At 43.8% G+C, this 24,565-nt stretch overlaps 1 protein-coding gene across 2 annotated transcripts; it reads right to left on the bottom strand.

Moving 5' to 3' along the window:
- Nucleotides 1–1,369: 1,369 nt before the first annotated feature.
- Nucleotides 1,370–24,126, bottom strand: st6galnac5b (ST6 (alpha-N-acetyl-neuraminyl-2,3-beta-galactosyl-1,3)-N-acetylgalactosaminide alpha-2,6-sialyltransferase 5b). Of its 2 annotated transcripts, XM_030372106.1 has the most exons (5): nucleotides 23,731–24,126; nucleotides 20,776–20,973; nucleotides 7,512–7,921; nucleotides 3,290–3,397; nucleotides 1,370–2,342 (listed from the first exon to the last, which is right to left on the bottom strand). In XM_030372106.1, exons 1-5 carry the CDS (start codon nucleotides 23,743–23,745, stop codon nucleotides 2,006–2,008), a joined length of 1,068 nt encoding a protein of 355 aa, XP_030227966.1. In that variant the 5' UTR covers nucleotides 23,746–24,126; the 3' UTR covers nucleotides 1,370–2,005. The 2 variants fall into 2 exon arrangements, with proteins under 2 accessions (XP_030227966.1, XP_030227965.1); XM_030372105.1 differs by lacking the exons at nucleotides 1,370–2,342; nucleotides 3,290–3,397 and adding an exon at nucleotides 4,752–6,581.
- Nucleotides 24,127–24,565: the final 439 nt, after the last annotated feature.

Genomic DNA, 24,565 nt, shown 5'->3' with positions numbered 1-24,565 from the left:
CGAAGATGAATGGATGTCATCCCTCAGTCACTCAAAAATATTTTATTTGAAAGAACATTGTATGTTACAAAAAAAAAACCTGAACACAACTGCCTATGGAGGGAGATTTGTGTCTTTATTATGCAATCAAAAATAATAGGTTTGAGGGCAAAACTTTCCACACTGCAATCAAAAAATAGGTTTGAGAGCAAAACATTCCACACTGCAATCAAAAAATTGATTTGAGAGCAAAACTATCGACACTGCAATCAAAAAATGTTTTATTGCAAGATAAATTAATGTGATAAAAAAAATATTAATGGGAATCCAAAAGTTTTGTTTGCAAACCCAAAAGTTTTGTTTGCAAATCCAAAGGTTTTGTTTGCGAATCCAAAAGTTTTGTTTGCGAATCAAAAAGCTTTGCTTGCGAATCCTAAAGTTTTGCTTGCGAATCCAAAAGCTTTGCTTGCTGTTGAGCTGAATCTCGTGGGCGGGACCTACGCCGAAAGATGTAAGACACGTCTCTATTGGCCAGTCTCGATCGGAGTGACAGCTTGGCAACATCCACAGTTAGTAACGAGAGAGGGAGTTCTATTTCATGCAGGCTACGCCGTCTAGGCTTCGCCTTATGAGCTTGTCCCGTGCGCGCGCTTGCGCGCCCTGAATATCCCGTAGGCCTCCCTGTCAGCAAGGAGACCATGGCAGAGGAGGGCAGGGCGATGTTGTTGACCGCCGCCGCGGATTGAGAGGCACAAACGAACACCCTGTCCGTCAGGCCGACAATCTGCTTCTGGAGGCGGTCGGGGGGCAGCGGCTTTTCGGATGTTGCCAAGCTGTCACTCCGATCGAGACTGGCCAATAGAGACGTGTCTTACATCTTTCGGTGTAGGTCCCGCCCACGAGATTCAGCTCAACAGCAAGCAAAGCTTTTGGATTCGCAAGCTAAACTTTAGGATTCGCAAACAAAGCTTTTTGATTCGCAAACAAAACTTTTGGATTCGCAAACAAAACTTTTGGATTTGCAAACAAAACTTTTGGGTTTGCAAACAAAACTTTTGGATTCCCATTAATATTTTTTTTATCACATTAATTTATCTTGCAATAAAACATTTTTTGATTGCAGTGTCGATAGTTTTGCTCTCAAATCAATTTTTTGATTGCAGTGTGGAAAGTTTTGCTCTCAAACCTATTATTTTTGATTGCATAATAAAGACACAAATCTACCTCCATAACTGCCCAGACTAGACAGCACAGAGTGGTGATTCAAACCCAATTCAAGCTGAGTGGTTTCAGGGATGGCAGACGCATAATTCGATAGAATTATGTGGCAACGATAGAAAAGGCTGCATTAACTAAGATACTAAACTTATACATACACAAACTAAAGATTACGAAAATAATATTTTATTTTATCAAAACACATTTTTATACACTGAAACTATCTTAAAATGTTGCACTTTCCAACGATTTTCCACTGAAAATATAATGAATGTCATCAAATTTGTTTTGCCAAGATACAACCTACATATACGAGACTTACTGCTGTTTCTTCGAAAAGTCGATAGGGGGTTCAAAAGTTTATATGGTTTGTTTTGGACGACATGAACAAACAAGCTATTCTGTCGTTTAGGTGGGAGATTTAGTTACAGGATAACTACAGGTTAGCAGTAGGGATCGACAAATACATATTTTTTAGGACCGATACCGATGCCGATACAGAAAAAAATATCGGCCGATACCGATACAAGTAAAAAACGCAAATATCGGCCGTTAATATCGGCCGGCCGATGTATTGGTCGATCATTAGCAGTTGTGGAATATCAATATTTTGCAAGGGATTGTATCGAAGTTAGAAAATCCAGTATTGTGTAAACAGTAACACACACACACACACACACACACACACACACACACACACACACGCACACACACACGCACACACACGCACACACACACACACACACACACACACACACACACACACACTTGCCTGCCTGCTTATTGATCTGTCTATCTTTCCACCTGCCTATCTATTGACCTGTCTGCTTGCCTGTCTGTCGATCTGACTGTTTATCTGTACATCCGTGTGTCTGGAGTCTGGCACCGGCTGAAGCTGTCGTGTGTCGGAGGTGTTGGTCGCCATTGCGTCGGGGGCGGGGCTTCGCGGCGTCCAGTCCGGCTGTTGGAAGCGGATGGGGTGGGTGCGAGCCCAGCTGGCGAACACCGACTTCTCGGTGACGAAGCGGTGGCTGCCCTTCTGGCTGCGCTCGTTGGACAGGTAGGTGGAGCACTCGCTCCGCCCCCGGGGCTCGTAGTAGTGGTACGGCACCGAGGGCCGCTGGGTGGAGGAGTTGCTGGCGGGGCTGGAGGTTGAGGAGGGAACAGGGGGAGACCAGGGCGGTGCATCAAAAGAGGAGAGAGAGAGAGAGAGAGAGAGAGAGCGAGAGAGAGAGAGAGAGAGAGAGAGAGAGAGAGAGAGAGAGAGAGAGAGAGAGAGAGAGAGAGAAACAGAGCGAGAGTGAGAGAGAGGCGTTGTTTTTATTACAAGGAGGGGGACGGAAGAAGTGATTGAAAAGATCAAACAGGTGGAGTTAAGCATAGCCAGAAAGAAGACTACGAACCCAATTTAATTTGTCTGGTACTGCCCCTGACAGATGAGGGATATCTCTCTCTCTCGCTCTCTCTTCCGTTCTCTCTCTCTATCTCCCTTCCGTTCTCTCTCTATCGCTCTCTCTCTCTTCCTCTCTCTCTCTCTCTCTCTCTCTCTCTCTCTCTCTCTCTCTCTCTCTCTCTCTCTCTCTCTCTCTCTCTCGCTCTCTCTTCCGTTCTATCTCTATCTCCCTTCCGTTCTCTCTCTATCTCTCTCTCGCTCTCTCTCTCTTCCTCTCTCTCCTCTATGTATCCATCTATCTCACTATGTATCTATTAATCTAGCTCTTTATTTCTATCTATCTATCTATCTATCTATCTATCTATCTATCTATCTATCTATCTATCTATCTATCCATCCTCTATCCATCCATCCATCCATCCATCCATCCATCCATCCATCCATCCATCCATCCATCCATCCATCCATCCATCCATCCATTTATCTATCTATCTATTTATCTATCCATCTATCGGTTGTCCCTTACTTCTTATAGGAATGACGTTGAAGAATATCGGCCTGTGTCAATCGTACTGACAATATCGTATGAGAGACCAATTGGTCAGTACAGGGGGATAAACAATGTTCTCCCGATTCCCTGAGATGCTTCTAAGGCACAGGATGATTATGCAGTGTGATGTGAAGAAACACATCGCCTACCTGCAGAAATCAGGAGGCACCATGCCAAACACGTTGATGGAGCCACACAGCTCCGTGGCGAGGCTCATGGTGAACCAGCCGGTACTCAGCCACGACTTGGAACCCTTCCTATTGGACGGCAGAACAACACCGTTTGCTGCAAATGCTATTGATTTCGGTGGGAATGTCACACATCTTATTCAAAGATTTGAATTTCCTTTGTTTTAACGTACAGTTTCGTAGCGATCATTCTGGTGCTTCTCCTATAGGCAGCACCCACACTAGGGAACCGATATGGGCACGGTAGTAACGGCTGATTGTGGTTCGCTGCAGGCGTTTGCTATCTCAAAGGACAGACGAACTGCCTTTGGCAATGCTACACCTTTTCATAATGTATTTTGTAAGAGGTTGTTTGTGCTCCTGAATGTGTATGTGTGCATGCGCCCGTTGATGTGTGTGTGTGTGTGTGTGTGTGTGTGTGTGTCTGTGTGTGTGTGTGTGTGTGTGAGTGTGTGTGTGTGTGTGTGTGTGTGTGTGTGTGTGTGTGTGTGTGTGTGTGTGTGTGTGTGTGTGTGTGTGTGTGTGTGTGTGTGTGTGTGTGTCTAAGTGTCTGTGTCTGTATGTGTGCATGCAAGTAAGGTTATAATAAGCTGCATCTCTCGCGGCCATCTGACCTAGAGAGATACAGTTCCTGGCAGCTGTGCCATCTCCAGTCTCTGATCGTGTTTGGTTGTTCCTGGTCCACGACCGCCAGAGGGGTGGTGTGGTTAGCTTACACGGTTCCAACCAGTCAACCCCCATGATCACCTTTGTTTGTGCTGTCCAATGCATGCATGCACCCAGCGATTAATGATAAATGAAAGTGAAACACTGTCGCCGTTGTGTGATCATTACGCATCTTCTTTTGTGCGTCTAATTCATACTAAATGTTAGGTTAATGATGTGTGAGATTGTCCGTCATTGTGCATAACAATTACTGACTAGGAAATGCATTTCCTGCAGAAAATGCGGTGAGTGCTGTCTTACAAAGTGAGGTTTAAAACATTTTTTAATAAAGCCACATAGATTAAGACATAAAGAAACATTAAATGGCTTAAATCAAGTGAAGGGATTTGAAAAAGAGCTCAAAAGAAAGAGACGGTTGAAAATAGATTTAATTACATCTTAAACAGTTGAAGTACCAGGGACTTCAACTAGTATAAAATATTAAAAAAAACTGAAAAATAGCGCGTGATTCCAAGCTATTCTGAATATTTTAAAATTTGAAGGTGAAAAATTGGAGGAGATAGGAGATAGGTCCCAAAGTTTGTAGAGAATAAGAAAGAAAGAAAGAAAGAAAGAAAGAAAGAAAGAAAGAAAGAAAGAAAGAAAGAAAGAAAGAAAGAAAGAAAGAAAGAAAGAAAGAAAGAATAAAACTTATGAAGAACAATCGTTGAGCGCCGCATGCAGCACTCACCTCATTTATACTGTTTATCCTGTTTTTTGCAAATTGTACTGGATCTCATCATAAATAGCATCAAACTTCTGCGTATTTTGAATCCTAACTGCGCGTTCACATCAGAAGCGAATTCAGCTGCCAAACCGGAAGTCATTCACTTTCTATGGGCAAAAGCGGCCAAAGCGACACAAGCGTCAAACGCTACCAGCGGCAAAAGGTGAGCGATCAGAGCGACCAAAAAAACTTGAAGACGGCTGAACTTTATGCAAATTACTATGACAGGTTACTGACAGCCAATTGGAATGTAGACGCTATTCGCTTGCGTGGATCCCAGGGAACACCGAACACCAGCACTTTGGTCCCTACATACTTTTTTGGTTCCTACTGAAAAATGAATCGCTGCTTTTACTGGGCACCCGGTGTTGTACGATCCGAACCTTTTTCATTTCAGAGATCGCAACAAAAAGGCTCTGACTTGGGCGGAGGTGTCACGCTTGGTTGGTTGGTCTGGTATGTGAGTTAATGAAATGTTTGAGATTATTGTAAAATAGGGGCGATACATGCCTGCTAACCGAGATCCGAGCATACTAATCTTCCTTGCTCTGAATGGGACGATATCGTTTTCAAATATCGAAAATACATACGTTGTGCAAAGGAATAATATGTTGTGCAAAGGAATAATGCAAGCATAATAATGCAATAATAATGCAAATGAATAATGCACGGGACAATCGTGTCACTTCAATGCAGTTTAATTGAGGATAGACAGCTGACAAATGACCATTTAGCAGACGCTTTTATCCAAAGCGACTTACAATAAGTACATTTGTGAAACAATATATCGCTGTCAGTGACAATGATAATGTCAGCTGTGTTTTCTGTTTTGTGTTCAATAGTTAATGAGTGCAACATCCATAGTGATTTTGATACTGAGTGATGATAAGCGGGAGTATTCTTCTTCTTTTTTCTTTCTTTTTTTTTGCTTCTGTTGAGATCAACACGGCCGCCGAACGTACTGCAGGCCACCGGACTGGTTTCACCAGTCTATAATGCTGTTCCTATTCTGCGTTGTATGGTATCCCTTGACAGGAGGTTTTTCCGGGATTTCATGGAGGAATTTTCCCAGCAGAATTTTGAACATGTATAGCTGTGTTGCTGGGGAGTCGTAGTGGCTCACAGCGGACAGAGGAGCATGCTTGTTGAAGGCGGGAATTTTGACCTTCTTTCCAAGCCGCATATTGTCGGTGAACTGCATCCCGATGTCATTGGGTGTGGATTCGTTGAGGATCTTCCAGACATGAATGATCATATATCTCTCTCTTCTGCTCTGCAGGGATAGAAGGTTCAGTCCAGTAGTCAAGGTCCCCTGTTCCAGCGATGCGCCGTGTGAAGTTGCGCTGGACATCCTCGATTGTCTGGATGTCTGACACCTTTACAGGATTCCAAAGGGGGCAGCAGTATTCTACCCTGCTTCGGATTAGTGACTTGTAAAGTTGAAGCATGACAGGTTTGGAGCGGTCTTTGAAGACTCCAAGAACCCATGAAGCAGTCTTTATAGCACCAGCCAACATCTTGTTGATGTGAGTGGTCCATTTATAGTCGGATGACAGTTCTACACCGAGATCTCTTGCAGACTTTTGGGGTTTAAGGATGTGCCGACTTGGTGTGGCGTACTCCGAGAGATGTGATGCAAAGGGAAGCTCGTCAAGCATGGTAGATTTGTTTGTCCTGTACCGAAGCAACATGAACTTGTCCTGGTGTAGCACCATGTTGTTCTTCTTGGACCATTCAATTATGCTGTCAAGGTCTTCTTGGACAATCTCTGCGTCCTCGGAGACGTCGATTTTCCTCTGGATCTTGGTGTCATCTGCGAAACTACCAGGGTCGCAGTTCTTAACAACTTTGTGGAGGTCGTTGATATACATGCTAAACGGGATCGGTCCTAGTACCGAGCCCTGTGGGACACCGCTGATAACAGGTTTAGGATCTGTATGGAAAATATTTGCGATCTAGAACATTTGTATATATTGCTATATTGCATATAGCTCTCCTTACCACCAATCTAACCGACCAATCGCGTGCAGTCATGTTTTAAACAAAACACATTTTTTAAATCGTCACATACACAAACTAATCGACAAGACGAGGGGTAAATGACAAGGGATATATCTCTTGTCTTTTATCCCTCTATTCCCGCTATTCCCCACTATTCACGGAGCCTGAGGTGAATCATTTTTAATTAAATAGTCTAGATAGATAGAAAGCCTAGTCAAGTCTTTATTAATACCAAACGACACAAATCGTCGGGAATTCATTAAGGTGATTCGGCTCACACAGGACAGTAGCCTACAAGACCACACAGAAAAAGGGAGACAAGTCTGACTAGACATACACAAAATACATCACATTAAAACTAGAAACTGTAAATTTAGATTTACATCTGTTCATAGTTCAGTGGCTATTGGCCACGTCGGTTCTTTTCGGTCTGCATCTATTCAAGATTCCCTCCACAACAAAACCACACATTCTCACTCAATATCCATAACCCCCACGCCTTCCTACCCAAAACAACTCTCCTCAAAACCCACCTCTTCAAACTTTCCTACTGCATGTGACCCCCCAACCCCCCCCCCCCCCCCCCCCCCCCCTTGTTTGTATGGTCGTCTCTGTGTGTTACTTTTGTTGTCATGTTTTATTTAGTCATTTGGTTTTCTACGTTCCTGCCCACATTTTCGACGTGTCCTTGAGTTTGAAAGGTGCTACATAAATCAAATGTATGATTATTTTTACTGTTATGATTATTACCTGTCCATGCCCGTCTCGTTTTTGAAGAGCTCGTCCAGGCTCAGCATCTTGCGCTGGGACACCACGTACAGCTTGTGTCTGGGCAGCAGCCGCTTCACGAGCTTCAGGCTGTTGAACATGGTGCCCTTCCCGTCCCTCCGCATGCTGCTGCTGGGCCCCCAGAAGATGAACACGGTGTCCTGGCTGGCGTTGAGCAGCTCCTGCCGTCTGCTTAGCACCCTGGGGAGGCTGGAGTGTGCCACCACGCGCAGGTCGGTGCGACGGCCCACGTCCCGCTGGAAGTGGGCGCTGGGGGCGTCGTTCATGCGGATGACGCACTGGGCGCGGTCGATCTCCTCGCCCCGCCTGCCGCCGGTCAGCTGGCCCGAGCTGCTGACCAGCGAGCAACTGCTGCAGTGCATCTTCAGTGGCTGGAGGGGGGGGGGGGGGGGGGGGAGGGGGCAAGGGTCAAAAGATGAAAGGTTAAAGGTCAAACTATCCTTGCAGCAAAACAAATTATGCATAGCAGCAAAGTCGATTTTCAGAGAGAACACTCCTTTTGGAGTGTAAATATACACAAGTTACAGAAGCTAACCCATACACAAACACGTCTACACGTTGAACAACGAAGGGACTTCTGGGAATATGCATCCGTTCACAATGTCCACAACCTATTTGGAGCAGGTATCCTTGTGCAAGAGGCCTGGCTCAAAAGCAGGTTTCTGAATTCACTGCACGTTGCTTTTGATAAAGCATCTCTTAAAAGACTCAATATGAATGGAAGGAAAGATGAACCAATACATGATGCACAATGACTTTCACCAACAGTTCCCCTGTTGACAAAAAAAAGAGGTCATAGACGCAGTGATAGATTTATTTTCAGATAGACTTACCAATCTGAAAAAGTAATAAGAAAAAGGACAGCTACAAATATCTGCAATATAAAGCCATTTAACCATATTGGAATCAGAAGGAGAAAATAATTGGTGTGATGAGGTTTCAAAAATGCTTGCATTGAGGTATTGATTTAGTATGCCAAAGCCTAGATTGTATATGGTACTGTCAAACCTCATTATTATCATTCTGATTTCACAATGCAGGGAGGATCACACTTGTCTCTGGGATGGGAAAGTGTTTGTGCACTTTCATAATGCATGCAGGTATTATTACACGCGCCCCAGGCTCTGCCCTTATTGTCCTATGAACACCATTTTTCAAAGAGACATAATGGTTGAAGTGCCGGTGTATTTGTGGATGTCTCTCTGAGTGGCTTTATGTGTGTGTCTGTCTATGTGTGCCTTACAGTGTGTGTGCTTGCATATGTCTTTGTGCGGGTGCTAATTTGTGTGTGTGTGTGTGTGTGTGTGTGTGTGTGTGTGTGTGTGTGTGTGTGTGTGTGTGTGTGTGTGTGTGTGTGTGTGTGTGTGTGTGTGTGTGTGTGTGTGTGTGTGTGTCTTTGTGTAAGTGTGTGGCTGAATGTTTTTGGATCTGACTCAGAACATCCCTGGAGACAATATATTCAGAGGTCCTGGGGCGATAATATACTCAATCAGAATGCAGCATTTGGTTTCTAGTTTTGGATCAGAAACACAAAACCTCGTCCACTCTATCCAACCCTCCATCTGGATGGTTTCAAAAGAAAAAAAAACCTTTGCAGCATGAGATCAACCCAGATCCCAAGATCTGAATCAAAACCCTCTGCTTCCATCCCTGATACGGTAGAAGAGGACTCAAAGGGTGCCATTTAACTGTGTCAAAAATAGCCTCCATAACGTGCCTCAGTACAGGAACGGAACCAGACAGGACAGTGGGCAGGTTTGAACAATGGCACCGTGAAAGCCACCCTGAAATAATGCGCGTGTCCTTGTCGCTGATGTACCATCAGTGGTTGATGCTCATATCTGCCCACAGCTCGATATATTTCAACGGAATAGAAACCTGGGAAGCACATCTCTTTAACGACTTTTACACTCCCTTCATCAGAACTGTTCAGGCTGAAGGCAGGATGCTGCTCGACACTCCCGCTTGGGATGAATGACTTCAATAAAGGTCTTTCTGGATGCATGAATGAATGAATGAATGAATGAATGAATGGATTGATTGCATGGATCAATGGTTGGAGAAAGAGGGACCTCACCTGCGGGGATAATTCAGAGTAAGCATTTGTAAGTACATACGCTGTCCTAACATACTAACCCACATTATCTGTCACTCACATAGTCAGTCCGTCACCCAACATTCACTGCTTTTTCTTTTTTAAACATTCTACTTTTTTGGTGCAATAACCTAATCCACCGCTTAATTTAACTGCTAATTTAATTTATTTAACTGCTAATTTCTGCCAATGTCATCTGTCATTTATAATTTATTTATCCACTGTATGACTGACAACACAATGCCATATACAGCCATATATTTATCTATATTTATCCTCTACACAGTCCTCTACATTTATTTTATTTTATTTTACTTGAATCCTGTTTTACTTATATTCTTATCTCTACTTTCAATATTAGCTAAGAGTTTATTGTTTACTGTAAGTGTTTACTTTTTATAGTTAGCTAAGAGTTTATTGTTTTATCTTATATTGCATATATATTGTTTTGTGTTTCTTTAAGCTACTGGAAATTCAATTTCCTTGAGGGAGTCATCCCAAAAGGATCAATAAAGCCAAGTCTAAGTCTAAGTCTAACACACAGTGATTAAAAAAATTCATTCACAGACTTCACTCACTCACTCACATAGTCATGCGAGGATCATCAAGTTCAATCGACCATCAAGTTTGTTTTTCTGGTCTCTCATAACTGTGTGGGCTGTGGGCAGATACATCAGGACGTTTAGATTCAGCAGAGACCATCAAGTCATGTGTTAAGGTATAGATGAAGCAATCACTGCTGTAGGATTTGAGTCCAGGGGGCAGAAAGTGATATTAGTCTACATTTGTTGTGCCTGCACTGCAGTACTCTGGAGTTGTATGTAACATTCTGCTACAAACAGGATTCGATGCAGGAAATTTTGCATCATTTCATTTACACTATAATGAAAAAAATACACAACAACACAAATGCCAAAAAAACTAAAAAAAATCTATCTCATAATATCTCCTTTCAGAACTCATTTGTTTATGCAGTATTCTTCACAGTGTAATGTGCTGCCATTATTGCTGGGTAATCTAATATATGCACCAGCAGCCTAAATTTGATCCTCAACCACATAAAAGCTGCCCGTTTCACACCTTCATTTCCAACAGTGCTAAGGTGATTAATGTGTCTTAGGGGCTCTCGGTTACATCAGCAAAGTAATCCCGGTCCCGCAGACCTCCCATGAAATCCCTCCCCATACCAGCGCGGAATGTACCCACAGGTCATTATGGGGCTATATAAAGACACCAGCACAGTAAATGGGTCTCTCCTTGCCACTGTAAGCACCCTCCCGCTCTAATGAGTGCAATATATCGCATGTATGGGCACGCATGGGATTCCTGGGGCAAACCATGGGTATGTGTGCCTTGGTGTATGTGTACGACTGTGAGGTGGTTGTGTGTTTGTGTGTGTGTGTGTGTGTGTGTTTGAGAGAGAGAGAGAGAGAGAGAGAGAGAGAGAGAGAGAGAGAGAGAGAGAGAGAGAGAGAGAGAGAGAGAGAGAGAATCAAAGAGACAGGAAACTCCTTGGTCAGAGCCAGTCCTTACATGACCCCCTCCCCCTGGCCTCCCCCCCCCCCCCCCCCCCCACACCACATACACATCCTTCCTAACTCCCTCTCAGCGACGGAGTGGTACAGAGCTATTATGGCTTCCGCTCGCTACGGTTTCAGAGTGAACCGTGTTTCCGGCCCAGACTTAGGCAGTGGCTGTACGCCATGATTAGGGAACTGGGACCTCCTCTGGGCTCGACCAGAGTGTCACTACAAAAACCAGCGAGACAACAGAACACAGAACCATCCCGGTCCATCCAGACACTAGGCTGCCCACTGGAGAGACTGAGATAGTGGCGCTGAGATAAAATATGTACCAGGCCAAAGAAGCTCAAACAGCCATATCTGTGACTCACTGAACCCCTGGGGGGGATAATGTTAGGATTGGGCAGAATTGTTGGGGGAATAAAATGTATTGTATGCATTGTATGTATGTTTCTCAGAATCCGAAATGTGATTTTGTTAGGAAAACAAGAGAAAAATACTGTCCAATTGTAGTGATTTTTCTTCTACTAACTGATATTAAAATGACACATGATACCTTCAGCAACAAAATTTTCATAGAGACGCCCCTTGGTAGTGCGTCCCTGTGTCTCTCTCTCACTGGAGAGAAGCGTGGGCAGACATCCATACTGCTCCATTGTTAATACACAAAATGTGCTCATACAGTATCATTAGAAGAACCCTAGAGAGACATACGTCATCCTTAGAGGTTCTTAACAGCTAGGGATCATAGTTCATTTTTAATTCAGACTAACTTGATTCAGTAAATTCACAGTATAGTTTTGAGAAAGCGCATACATTTACTGTACAGTATAGTAGAAGTAGTGTGCAACGGCACGCCGACAATTATTTATGTATTCCTATTGGCCTTTGGTTGTATGGACACTTTGGGAAGTCCCTTGTCTCTTATTGCAAAGGGCTACTGTGCTTCATTGTCCTATGCGCAGAAGATCTCTTCTATCTCTTTTGTTTGTGCAGTTATCACCGGGAAGTATATGGAGTTACTTCCTCTTCTACAATTATTTTGGTTGTGGTGCTGTATATGTGTACTGATAGAATGGCTATATTATATGTCGACATGAATACAAAGTTTGCATTGCATTCAAACTAGGGGCTTAAGGACACAAAACATCCCACATTGACGACGTCCACACGCACAAATGCAAAATCCAATGCAAAATAGTTGGGCCACAATTTCTTTGATCAAAGTGCAATATACCCTCAATGGTTCATGCAATGGACAAGTCGTGTACTCTACAAATTAAATATATTATTATTATTTATTATTACTTCCAGTGGATATCTATCATCTTTAAGTCCAGGTCTCATTCAATAATTTATGACAGGCACGTTATAAAAACCTCAATGAATAACTTAAGAAGAGGAGATGTGACCCGGCCCGGAGGAAGCCCGGGGCCCCCGTCTGGAGCCAGGCCCAGACGGAGGGCTCGATGGCGAGCGCCTGGTGGCCGGGTTTGCCACGGAGCCCGGTCGGGCACAGCCTGAACAAACTACGTGGCACCCCCCCTCTCTTCATCCCATGGGCTCACAACCTGTGGGAAGACCAGTTGGGGTCGGGTGCGCAGCCACATGGGTGGCAGCGAAGGTCAGGGGTCTCGACGGACCAGACCCGGGCGGCAGAAGCTGGCTCTGGGGACGTGGAACGTCACCTCGCTGTGGGGAAAGGAACCGGAGCTTGTGAGGGAGGTGGAGCGCTATCAGTTAGATCTGGTGGGGCTTACCTCCACGCACAGTCTCAGCTCTGGTACCGTACTCCTGGATAGGGGTTGGACTCTATTCTTCTCCAGAGTTGCTGAGGGCGTGAGGCGCCGGGCGGGTGTGGAGATACTCATAAATCCCCGGCTGAGCGCCGCGCTGTGGAAGTTTACCCAGGTAGACGAGAGGGTCGCCTCCCTGCGCCTAAGGGTTGTAGGGGGGAAAACTCTGACTGTTGTTTGTGCGTATGCACAAAACAGCAGTTCAGAGTATTCAGCCTTCTTGGAGACCCTGAATGGAGTCCTGTATGGGGCTCCAGTAGGGGACTCCGTAGTTCTGCTGGGAGACTTCAACGCGTGGGCAACGATGGAGACACCTGGAGAGGCGTGGTGGGGAGGAACGGCCTGATCTAAACCCGAGCGGTCGTTTGTTATTGTACTTCTGTGTTAGTCATGGATTATCCATAACGAACACCTCGTCGATAAGGTTGCCCATAAGTGTACCTGGTACCAGAGTACCCTAGGCCAAAGATCGATGATCGATTTCGTGATCGTGTCATCTGATCTGAGGCCGCATGTTTTGGACACTCAGGTTAAGAGAGGAGCGGAACTGTCAACCGACCACCATCTGGTGATGAGTTGGATCAGGGAATGGGGGAAATTTCCGGATAGACCTGATAAGCCCAAACGAGTAGTGCGGGTGAATTGGGAACGTCTGGAGGAGGTGCCCATCCTAGGTATCTTCAACTCACACCTCCTGCTGTGTTTTTCTGGCATTCCTGTGGAGGTTGGGGGCATTGAGCCGGAGTGGGCGGTGTTCAAAGCCTCCATTGCTGAAGCTGCGGTGGCTAGCTGTGGCCTCAGGGTCTTAGGCTCGTCAAGGGGCGGTAACCCTCGGACACCGGTGGTCAGGGAAGCCGTCCGATTGAAGAAGGAGGCCTTCCGGGATATGATATCGTAGAGGACTCCTGACTCGGTTGCAGGGTACCGACAGGCTCGAAGGGCTGCAGCTGCTGCCGTGTCGGAGGCTAAGCAGCGGGTGTGGGAGAAGTTCGGAGAGGCCATGGAGAAGGACTTTCGGTCGGCACCAAAGTGCTTCTGGAAGACTATCCGGCACCTCAGGAGGGGGAAACAGGGAACCATCCACGCTGTTTACAGTAAGGATGGGACTTTGTCATCGGACGTTGGAAGGAACACTTTGAGGAACTCCTGAATCCGAATAACACGCCCTCTATGTTGGAGGCAGAGCTCGAGGTTAATGGTGTTTTATCTTCAATTTCCCTGGTGGAGGTCACTGAGGTAGTCAAACATCTCCGCAGTGGCAAAGCCCCAGGGATTGATGAGATCCAGCCAGAAATGCTAAAGGCTCTCATGGTCTCATGGCTGTCATGGTTGACACGCCTATTCAACATCGCGAGGGAGTCGGGTACAGTGCCAAAGGAGTGGCAAACTGGGGTGGTGTCCCTGTTCAAAAAGGGGGACCAGAGAGTGTGTGCCAATTACCGGGGTATCACACTTCTCAGCCTCCCTGGTAAAGTCTACTCCAAGGTGCTGGAAAGGAGGGTTCGGCCGATCGGCGAACCTCAGATTGAAGAGGAACAATGCGGTTTTCGCCCCGGACGTGGAACTACGGACCAGCTCTTCATTCTCGCAAGGATCCTGGAGGGGGCCTTGGAGTATGCCCATCCGGTCTACATGTGTTTTGTGGATCTGGAGAAGGCGTATGACCGGGTCCCGGGAGAAACTGTGGGAGGTGAGCGGGAGTATGGGGTAAGGGGGTCTATCCTTAGGGCCATTCAATCTCTGTACTCCCAAAGCGAGAGCTGTGTTCGTGTCCTCGGCAGCCAGTCAGTTTCGTTCTCAGTGGGTGCTGGTCTCCGCCAGGGCTGCGCCTTGTCACCAATCCTGTTTGTGATATACATGGACAGGATATCGAGGCGTAGTCGTGGTGGGGAGGGGTTGCAGTTAGGTGGTCTGAGGATCTCGTCACTGCTTTTTGCAGATGATGTGGTCCTCATTGGATCATCGGCCTGTGACCTTCAGCACTCACTGGATCGGCTGGCGGCCAAGTGTGAAGCAGCTGGGATGAGGATCAGCACCGCTAAATCTGAGGCCATGACTCTTAGCAGGAAACCGGTGGATTGCTTGCTCCGGGTAGGAAATGAGTCCTTAGCCCAAGTGAAGGAGTTCAAGTACCTCGGGGTCTTGTTCGCGAGTGAGGGTACTATGGAGCGTGAGATTGGCCGGAGAATCGGAGCAGCGGGGGCGGTATTGCGTTCGCTTTACCGCACCGTTGTTACGAAAAGAGAGCTGAGCCGCAAGGCAAAGCTCTCGATCTACCGGTCGATCTTCGTTCCTATCCTCACCTATGGTCATGAGGGTTGGGTGATGACCGAAAGGACGAGATCGCGGGTACAAGCGGCCGAGATGAGTTTTCTCAGAAGGGTGGCTGGCGTCTCCCTTAGGGATAGGGTGAGAAGCTCAGCCATCCGTGAGGAACTCGGATTAGAGCCGCTGCTCCTTTACTTAGAAAGGAGTCAGCTGAGGTGGTTCGGGCATCTGGTAAGGATGCCCACTGGGCGCCTCCCTTGGGAGGTGTTTCAGGCACGTCCAGTGGGGAGGAGACCTCGGGGAAGACCCAGGACTAGGTGGAGAGATTATATCTCAACACTGGCCTGGGAACGCCGCGGGATCCCCCCGTCAGAGCTGGTCAATGTGGCCCGGGAAAGGGAAGTCTGGACCTGTGTGAAGTTGGCCCCCAGTCTCATTCAAAATATTAAAATAACACTGCTGTTCGTTTGTGCTAGGTTTGTGCTGGTTTGTGCCGTAAAAAGTATCGTTTGTGCTGGTAAGGATTTTGAGTAATTCAAAATTGCATTTTCTGGCATGTGACGTCACCCAGCCCCCCGTTCACGCCCAAATCTCATCAAAATAGTCCCAAATGTTAGTGCTACATTTGTGCTGGTTTGTGCCGTCAAAATAAATGGTTTTGCTATTATGGTTTCTTAGTTGTTCCCGTTTGATTTTTCACACATGACGTCACTCAGCCCCCCGTCCTCCTTCAAATCGCGTCAAAGTGGTCTCTATCGTTAGTGCTACGTTTGTGCTGGTTTGTGCAGTCAAAAGAAATATTTGTGCAACTATAGTTTAAAAGGTATTCCAGTTTGATTTTTCTCACATGACGTCACTCAGCCACCCCTCCATCTTCAAATCGCGTCAAAATGGTCTCTATGTTTAGTGCTACGTTAGTGCTGGTTTGTGCTGTTAAAAGAAATGTTTTTGATACTTTACTTTTTAAGTAATTAATACAACTTTATTTTCCCTTCTTGTTATGTAAACAGTCCACTTGTTATGCCACCATCACCCCTAGAACGCTCAAATCTCATCAAAATAGTCCCAATCGTTAGTGCTACGTTTGTGCTGGTTTGTGCAGTCAAAAGAAATTGTTTTGCTATTATGGTTTCTTAGTTGTTCCCGTTTGATGTTTCACACATGACGTCACTCAGCCCCCCGTCCTCCTTCAAATCGCGTCAAAGTGGTCTCTATCGTTAGTGCTACGTTTGTGCTGGTTTGTGCAGTCAAAAGAAATATTTGTGCAACTATAGTTTAAAAGGTATTCCAGTTTGATTTTTCTCACGTGACGTCACTCAGCCCCCCCTCCATCTTCAAATCGCGTCAAAATTGTCTCTATGTTTAGTGCTACGTTAGTGCTGGTTTGTGCTGTTAAAAGAAATGTTTTTGATACTTTACTTTTTAAGTAATTAATACAACTTTATTTTCCCTTCTTGTTATGTAAACAGTCCACTTGTTATGCCACCATCACCCCTAGAACGCTCAAATCTCATCAAAATAGTCCCAATCGTTAGTGCTACGTTTGTGCTGGTTTGTGCAGTCAAAAGAAATTGTTTTGCTATTATGGTTTCTTAGTTGTTCCCGTTTGATGTTTCACACATGACGTCACTCAGCCCCCCGTCCTCCTTCAAATCGCGTCAAAGTGGTCTCTATCGTTAGTGCTACGTTTGTGCTGGTTTGTGCAGTCAAAAGAAATATTTGTGCAACTATAGTTTAAAAGGTATTCCAGTTTGATTTTTCTCACGTGACGTCACTCAGCCCCCCCTCCATCTTCAAATCGCGTCAAAATTGTCTCTATGTTTAGTGCTACGTTAGTGCTGGTTTGTGCTGTTAAAAGAAATGTTTTTGATACTTTACTTTTTAAGTAATTAATACAACTTAATTTTGCCCTCTTGTTATGCAACACAGCCCACCGTCAACCTAGCGGCAAAATGGTCTCTATCGTTTGTGCCAGGTTTGTGCTGTCTTGTATTCTTGTTACTCGATCGTTGCGTTCTCGTCATTTCAGGTTGTGTTCATTGTATTTCTCCGTGCTACGTATGTTCATTGTTTACTCGTGTTTCTGACCTCGGACTGAACCTGTGTGCCCTATTTGGATTATGTTTGCTTACCTGTGTACCGTATCCTGCCAGTAAACGTTTGTTCTTTATTCAACTAGGCCTACTGAGTTCTGAGTCGTGCATTTAAGATTGCACATCACCTTCAATTCTTAACAACTATAGTTTTTAAGTGACTTAAATTTGTATTTGGTAAAGCCTTGATTGGAATAGTCCTATTAAGAATTGATGCGTCGATGTCATGAGGTTGTATTTTAATTGTTCAAACACTGTCTCACAAGGTCTTACCTATACAAAAAAAAAAAAAAAACTTCCTGTGGCGCGTGAAAAGTGGTAAAAATAGATATAGGCAGTTTCTTCTGCTTTGCCGGTCAAGTGGTACAGTGGTATGGTTGCCTGCTGCTCTGGCTGAGTGCACATTCTGTGCATCTATTTGTTTGTGTTTCATCTCATGACCCTGCTACTTACAGCAGATACCGTGACAAGTGGCTAATAAAGAATATTACATCTAAATCAAAACCAGACTGAAGTGAACCAAACTCAAATGTATTTGAAAATAACGCACAAAAAACAAGCAAACACCTCATATAAACAGGACATACAAATGTGATGATTGGGGAACAATCAATTATTTTGACGGCACAAACGATAGAGCCTATTTTGAGATTTCAAAGTGGACTGTGGGCTGGTGAGGTCAAACGTGGGCATAATAAAGCTTTAACATTAACTTAAAAACTATAGTTGTTAAGAATTGAAGGTGATGTGCAGAACTTAAATGCACGACTCAGAACTCAGTAGTTGAATAAAGAACAAACGTTTACTGGCAGGATACGGTACACAGGTAAGCAAACATAATCCAAATAGGGCACACAGGTTCAGTCCGAGGTCAGAAACACGAGTAAACAATGAACATACGTAGCACGGAGAAATACAATGAACACAACCTGAAATGACGAGAACGCAACGATCGAGTAACAAGAATACAAGACAGCACAAACCTGGCACAAACGATAGAGACCATTTTGCCGCTAGGTTGACGGTGGGCTGTGTTGCATAACAAGAGGGCAAAATTAAGTTGCATTAATTACTTAAAAAGTAAAGTATCAAAAACATTTCTTTCAACAGCACAAACCAGCACTAACGTAGCACTAAACATATAGACCATTTTGACGCGATTTGAAGATGCACAGGGGGGCTGAGTTACATCACGTGAGAAAAATCAAACTGGAATATCTTTTAAACTGTAGTGGCACAAACATTTCTTTTGACTGCACAAACCAGCACAAACGTAGCACTAACGATAGAGACCATTTTGACACGATTTGAGCGTTCTAGGGGTGATGGTTGCATAACAAGCGGACTGTTTGCATAACAAGAAGGGAAAATAAAGTTGTATTAATTACTTAAAAAGTAAAGTATCAAAAACATTTCTTTTAACAGCACAAACCAGCACTAACGTAGCACTAAACATAGAGACAATTTTGACGCGATTTGAAGATGGAGGGGGGGCTGAGTGACGTCACGTGAGAAAAGTCAAACTGGAATACCTTTTAAACTATAGTTGCACAAATATTTATTTTGACTGCACAAACCAGCACAAACGTAGCACTAACGATAGAGACCATTTTGACGCGATTTGAAGGAGGACGGGGGGCTGAGTGACGTCATGTGTGAAAAATCAAACGGGAAAAACTAAGAAACCATAATAGCAAAGCAATTTCTTTTGACGGCACAAACCAGCACAAACGTAGCACTAACGATTGGGACTATTTTGATGAGATTTGGGCGTGAACGGGGGGCTGGGTGACGTCACATGCCAGAAAATGCAATTTTGAACCAGCACAAACCTAGCACAAACAAACAGCAGTGTTATTTTAATATTTTGAATGAGACGGGGGGCCAACTTCACACAGGTGAAGTCTGGGGCCCCCTGCTTGAGCTGCTCCCCCCGCACCCTGACCCCGGATAAGCGGACGAAGATGAGATGAGATGAGATGAGGCACGTTAATTATGAATTGCAAAGTCTGCTTTACATATCCGTGCATAAAATGATCATACTTAAATCTACTAGGAAGAAAGGAGAGATGGAATTCAATGAGTCAAATATTTTCGCTCACGCATCCTCTAGTTGTATTTAACAGGGGTAATTATTCAAATGGATAGGGTAGTAAACTCTGCATGCAAATAAATTATTAAATAGCTTTTACTGTTATTCAGGGCTGGAAAGTGCATTGACATTTTGAAATGCAAGGCAACTACTATTGGTTAGTTGAAAATAATAATCATCATCGAGATTAAACATCTGTTCCAATGTCCTGGCCGAGACAGGCTTTAGAAAACTAAAACAGTCTGCAGGGAGGAAGGGGGATATCAATATCGCAAGACATTTCGGGAGGCTCAAGGAGGAGCTTAATATTAAGTTTGAACAACAAAGTGTAGTCTTGTAGTGGACTCTATAGACATAATTCACCATACTGTGTTATTGACATATTTTCGCTGTGTTATAGGGACAATGTCTCTTTAAGATCAAGTCATTTGTGTGTTGATATGCCGGTCGGCGCAATGTTTGAATTTAAAGTTTTTTATATGACAAAATGAACGACCTGCCGTTGCTTGTCGAGGTGAGAAATTGTGTCTTCCCTTCTTTTATCGCAATTTCTACAGTCTATAGACAGAATGTCTTACATGGGAGAGTTTTTCGACGGCTGAGCCGTTATATTTAAAAACATAACGCCGTACCTCGGCGAGTGTGTCGCTGCCTTTGTCTTGACGTGCGGTGTGTGCACGTGCGTGCATTACAATTCATCAGGGTTACGGCACTTCTTCAGAATAATATCAAAAAGCAAGTTCGGTATTTGGGTTAGGGTTATATTCTTTTGCTGTTAGACATAATGGGATGACCTATCTGCTATTTTAAGGTCTACTCAAGATGGATCAATAATTGATCAGGTAGACTTATGAAGCTTAAATGTTGAGCTTCAAGCTCAACCTCTCCAGGTTCCCCAGAAGACGTCAAAGTTGATATTATGCCACTTCATATCATGCATGCACAACGTTACCACAGCAATCGATTGTGGCGCCCAAGTGATCGTTGTTCAACATAGCCGACCGATTAACACTGCTGTCTTGAGCCAATAGGATGGACAATACTGAATTCACACACCTAAAATAAGAATTTGAGGTGTGACTGAGAGCAATGCCATTGTCTTAATGATCTTCTCTAGGATATATTTTTTCACAGAAATAGGGAGTGGCAGTTTCTAACGACCAGAAAACACTTTTGCTTATAAACCTAGCATTTATATTATACAAGTTTCTCTGTAAATTGTCAACCTTGTTTTCCCTTGCAATTTACTTAAAATGTTGCACTGAGTAAAAAAAAATCCTCCATAACATTACCTTGTTGTGTTTGTACAGAAAAGATACCGAAACGAAGTGTGACAAAGTGTGTTTGAACATATTAACCTTCTGATCGACGAAACTCTTGTAGCCTCTCAGCACTGTTATTGGATCTGTGGTACTTCTCTTGGGCGGCTCCTCCAGAATAACACCGGCCTCAGGTTGGCTTGACGAGGATGGGGAGGGTGCCCTTGAAGTGTTGTTGTACATCACCATAAAACCGGTCACTGTGGTTATGACGAGTACTCCAATAATCCCCTGCCGCTGGAAAAATAAAAAAACATAACACGGAAAAACATAAGAAAATATATGAAAGACCATGACGCTCATTTAATTTGCAAATCAAATAGCTGATAGATTTCTAACAAATTATACTTGTAAACTGATCGCTTCTCTCTTACAGCAAAAGTAGCATATCTCCTACAGAGTTTGACTTTAAAAGTATTCACTTTTAAACTCTTAATCTCCCACATGCACACGTTTTTTTTTAACTCCCACTCATCACAAATCTAGACCCCATCGAAATCACCACACAGTGAGAGCTAATTTCATTCTTTAAAGCAATGATGTAGTACTTTGTACAAGATATATCTTTAAATGTTATCCACACACACACACTGAAATCTAAAAATCACCTTAGAAATAAACAGGTGTTCTCTCACTAGACTCATTTCGATTCATTTTCTTCAGTTCCATGAGAACAACTAAACCGCTCCTTCGCCCAGAATAAACTGGAACAAGAGACTGCTATACAAAAAATACAAGGTTTCTTGACTTCTTTAATCAAATCAACGATAAATAGACAAACAAAGAAAGCAAAGAATGAGGGGCTGGACAGGGTGGTGAGTCTAGAAGAAGAGATAATTGTCGTGAAATACGGAGGCCAATGATAATTTAACCAACAGTACACACACATTTGAATCAAACAGTTTTACAGCACTCACCGCACACCCACAGCAACCCCCCCCCCCCCCCCCATACAGCAGTATGCCCCACAAGAAATATAACAAGGAAAATGGCCCATTCAATTCATTAAATAAGGGCCCACAAGATGTCTGGGAAAGCAGTGGCTGGCTCCTCGTTTAGCGTCTTAGTTTAAAAACTTGCTAGACTTGATCACAGTAGCCTCTCCCAGTTAGAGATATGCATATGACTCGTTTTTCAATACAGATGAACAACAAGTGGGTACTTGAGGCTTGCGTCTTCAAATGAATGGCAAGATCACACTCACCACTTGTTTCTTCATCATCTGTCACCTCCTCTTGATATAAATTGCCCGACGTCTTTAACACCTGAAGGATTGTCGGTATGCTGTCAACCCGGTTAGCAATGCACCACTACCAGTGCTCTCTCTACTCTTTTACATACTCTATCCTCTTTCATTGGAGTGCCATAAAGCTGAACTCAAAACATAGGTAGAGGGGACCCGCTAAAAAGCAATTTAAACTAAAAGCAATTTCCAGCAAACAGCTTAAAAAACATGTTTTCTGGAACTCAAATACTATGTTTGCTTGTTGGGAAAACACCATAATATGCCTCCTTTAAAAACTCCTTATCAAAGCGGCAGTAATAAGATGCAAATCAAAGGGAAGACAGGAGCTCAGTTGCAGTATTTGGTCATTTCCATTGTTGAGCATAATGATAATTGTTGAGCATAATGATCTTGCCTGGAACAGAGGCAACCCCCGCTGCTGACACTATGTACGCCAGGTACTTGACCGCACAATGAAATGATTTCAACTTCAGGTGGTGTTCAGGTGGCTTGCAAGCCAGGAACAAGAAAGCAAACAACGGTAAACAAAACACCGGACCAAAAGCCATTAAATTGAACTCAAAAAATTGGGGTTCAGAATGAGTGAAACAATTAAGTGACTCAACAGTATCTCTGACAGGGCCTCTTTCCAGCCTGGACTGGCAGATTTCAGTGGGGGGAACTCAAAGAGGCAAGCACCAAGCTGAAAAAAACAATTAATGGTAGCAATGCCAAATGATCTTCATGACAAGCAGGCCGGGAACAGACAATTGTTGTCTTACTCAGGCAATGACACCAAGTAACCTATGCAGAGAATTCCCAATCTATTTGCAGCCTTCAACTGCAGTCACAACTTATCCTTGCCTTGTGACTGAAAGCTCTCTATAAATAAATCTGTAATAGTGGAGAGTCTGGACCCGGCGTCCAGTAGTCATGGAAGTTTGAAATACTCTTAAGCTCCCTCTGCAGCATGGCATCATGTACAAGCTGATTGTGCAAGATCTGTTCAGCATAATATGATAATATGATCACATTTAAAACATGATAATAGTCCCTGAGAGATTCCCCTCTGACTGTGCTGGAGAAACTGAAGCTGTGCAGCAACATAAGACTGGGGAGCAACTATAATTTTCAATGTATGGAAAATATATTTTTGAATTGTCTTTGCCTGTTTCAAGAAGGACCTTATGGGTCCTTGAGGGAATATATTCTGCACGTCAAATAAGACCCAGATGCCAAGTTTCCATATTTTTTTTATAAAACGCGGGGGCGGGGGGTGTGGCCGTTGAGGTTTGTCCACGAGTTATGGCGCCCCCTGCGGTCATAGCGGTACATAACTTTTTCTGACCTCCTTGTCTACATGTGCCTGTTTCATCCCTAAGGCGTTCACATTTTGAACCCTTCACTTTAAATATTAAATACTAATATTATTGAAAAACAAAATTAAAAAAAATCTGCAATGCTTGTTCGAAGTAGACACGCATTGATATATTCCGACTTTTTGATAGTGGTTCTTTTATTAATAAGTCAGCAACTGTTGGAGGAGATAGATACGCAAAATTAGGTGTAATCATTTAAAAAATATATATAAGACACATGATAACAATAGTGTGGCTTGCTTTGCAACCACATATTAATGCGTTACAGTTGAGTTATTTTCATTCTTAACTATGTTAGGAATATATAGCATCGTCATTGCTCAATATAGTGGTCTGTACAGTGGGCGTTTGAGGCATGCGTCTTCAAATGAGTTGCAAAATCACACTCACCACTCGTGTCTTCATTTTCTTTCGCCTCCTCTTATATTGAATTCAATTGCCCGATTTAAGATCGGCTTCAGGTCACAATGGTAAGGTCTAACAACATTTCAGAGACGTCTTTATCACCTAAAGGTGCATGCTGTCGCCCGCGAACGGGGAGGCGATGCTCCACAACCAGCGCAGCGCTTACTCTTTTACATACTCAGTCCTCTAGTGCCTTCAATATCTGAACTCCTCCTCCTCAAGGTCCTAATGACCTTATCTTTACAAATTCACAGCAACGCTCATACACGGCTTGCGTCACAACTAACTAATACAACGCGGATAAATACGATATATCGCATAGGCTACTTAGATAAGACTTTAAAGGCAACCTGTAACTACTCAAGTCTTGTCGACGCGAGTGACGTTAACACCAACGGGGCGTTGGGCAGAGCTCTGTGGTTATAGGTAACGGTCTGGGTTAAGGTTAGAGTTTGATAGCCTGTATTAGATACACTCTGCTTATAACAGTACAGCTTCAACCAAAACGATTTTTTTGTAGCTTTTATAATTAACTAACAAACTAATTATTATTTACATTAAAAGATAGGTGATCAACTTTCACATGATTTTGTGTCAGTTGGCAAAAACAATGTCCTCAAAAATATATGCATGCCTACTCTCTTTTCTGTTTAATGTGATAATTAGTATGTTGACGATTGAGAATAGTATATGCCTGCTGATAAGCAGTGTCCTGTACAGAGTGAATGTGTTTTTTGACATGACATTTAAGATAAATGAATAATTTGACTGATCCTGGATTATGGGGGTTATTTAGGCTAGAGATCCTGAAGGTCCATCT

This window comes from Gadus morhua, chromosome 12 (genome assembly GCF_902167405.1).
Source record: "Gadus morhua chromosome 12, gadMor3.0, whole genome shotgun sequence".
NCBI lineage: Eukaryota > Metazoa > Chordata > Actinopteri > Gadiformes > Gadidae > Gadus > Gadus morhua.
This window is presented reverse-complemented; position numbering and strand designations above follow the sequence as displayed.

Bases quoted from the DNA above. Each gene is read 5' to 3' on its own strand.
- st6galnac5b (XM_030372105.1), bottom strand. The intron at 7,922-20,775 runs GTTAATATGTTC...CCCCCCCTCCAG, and splicing joins AGAGTTTCGTCGATCAGAAG to CCACTGAAGATGCACTGCAG. The intron at 6,582-7,511 runs GTAATAATCATA...CGACCCTGGTAG, and splicing joins AACGAGACGGGCATGGACAG to TTTCGCAGATGACACCAAGA.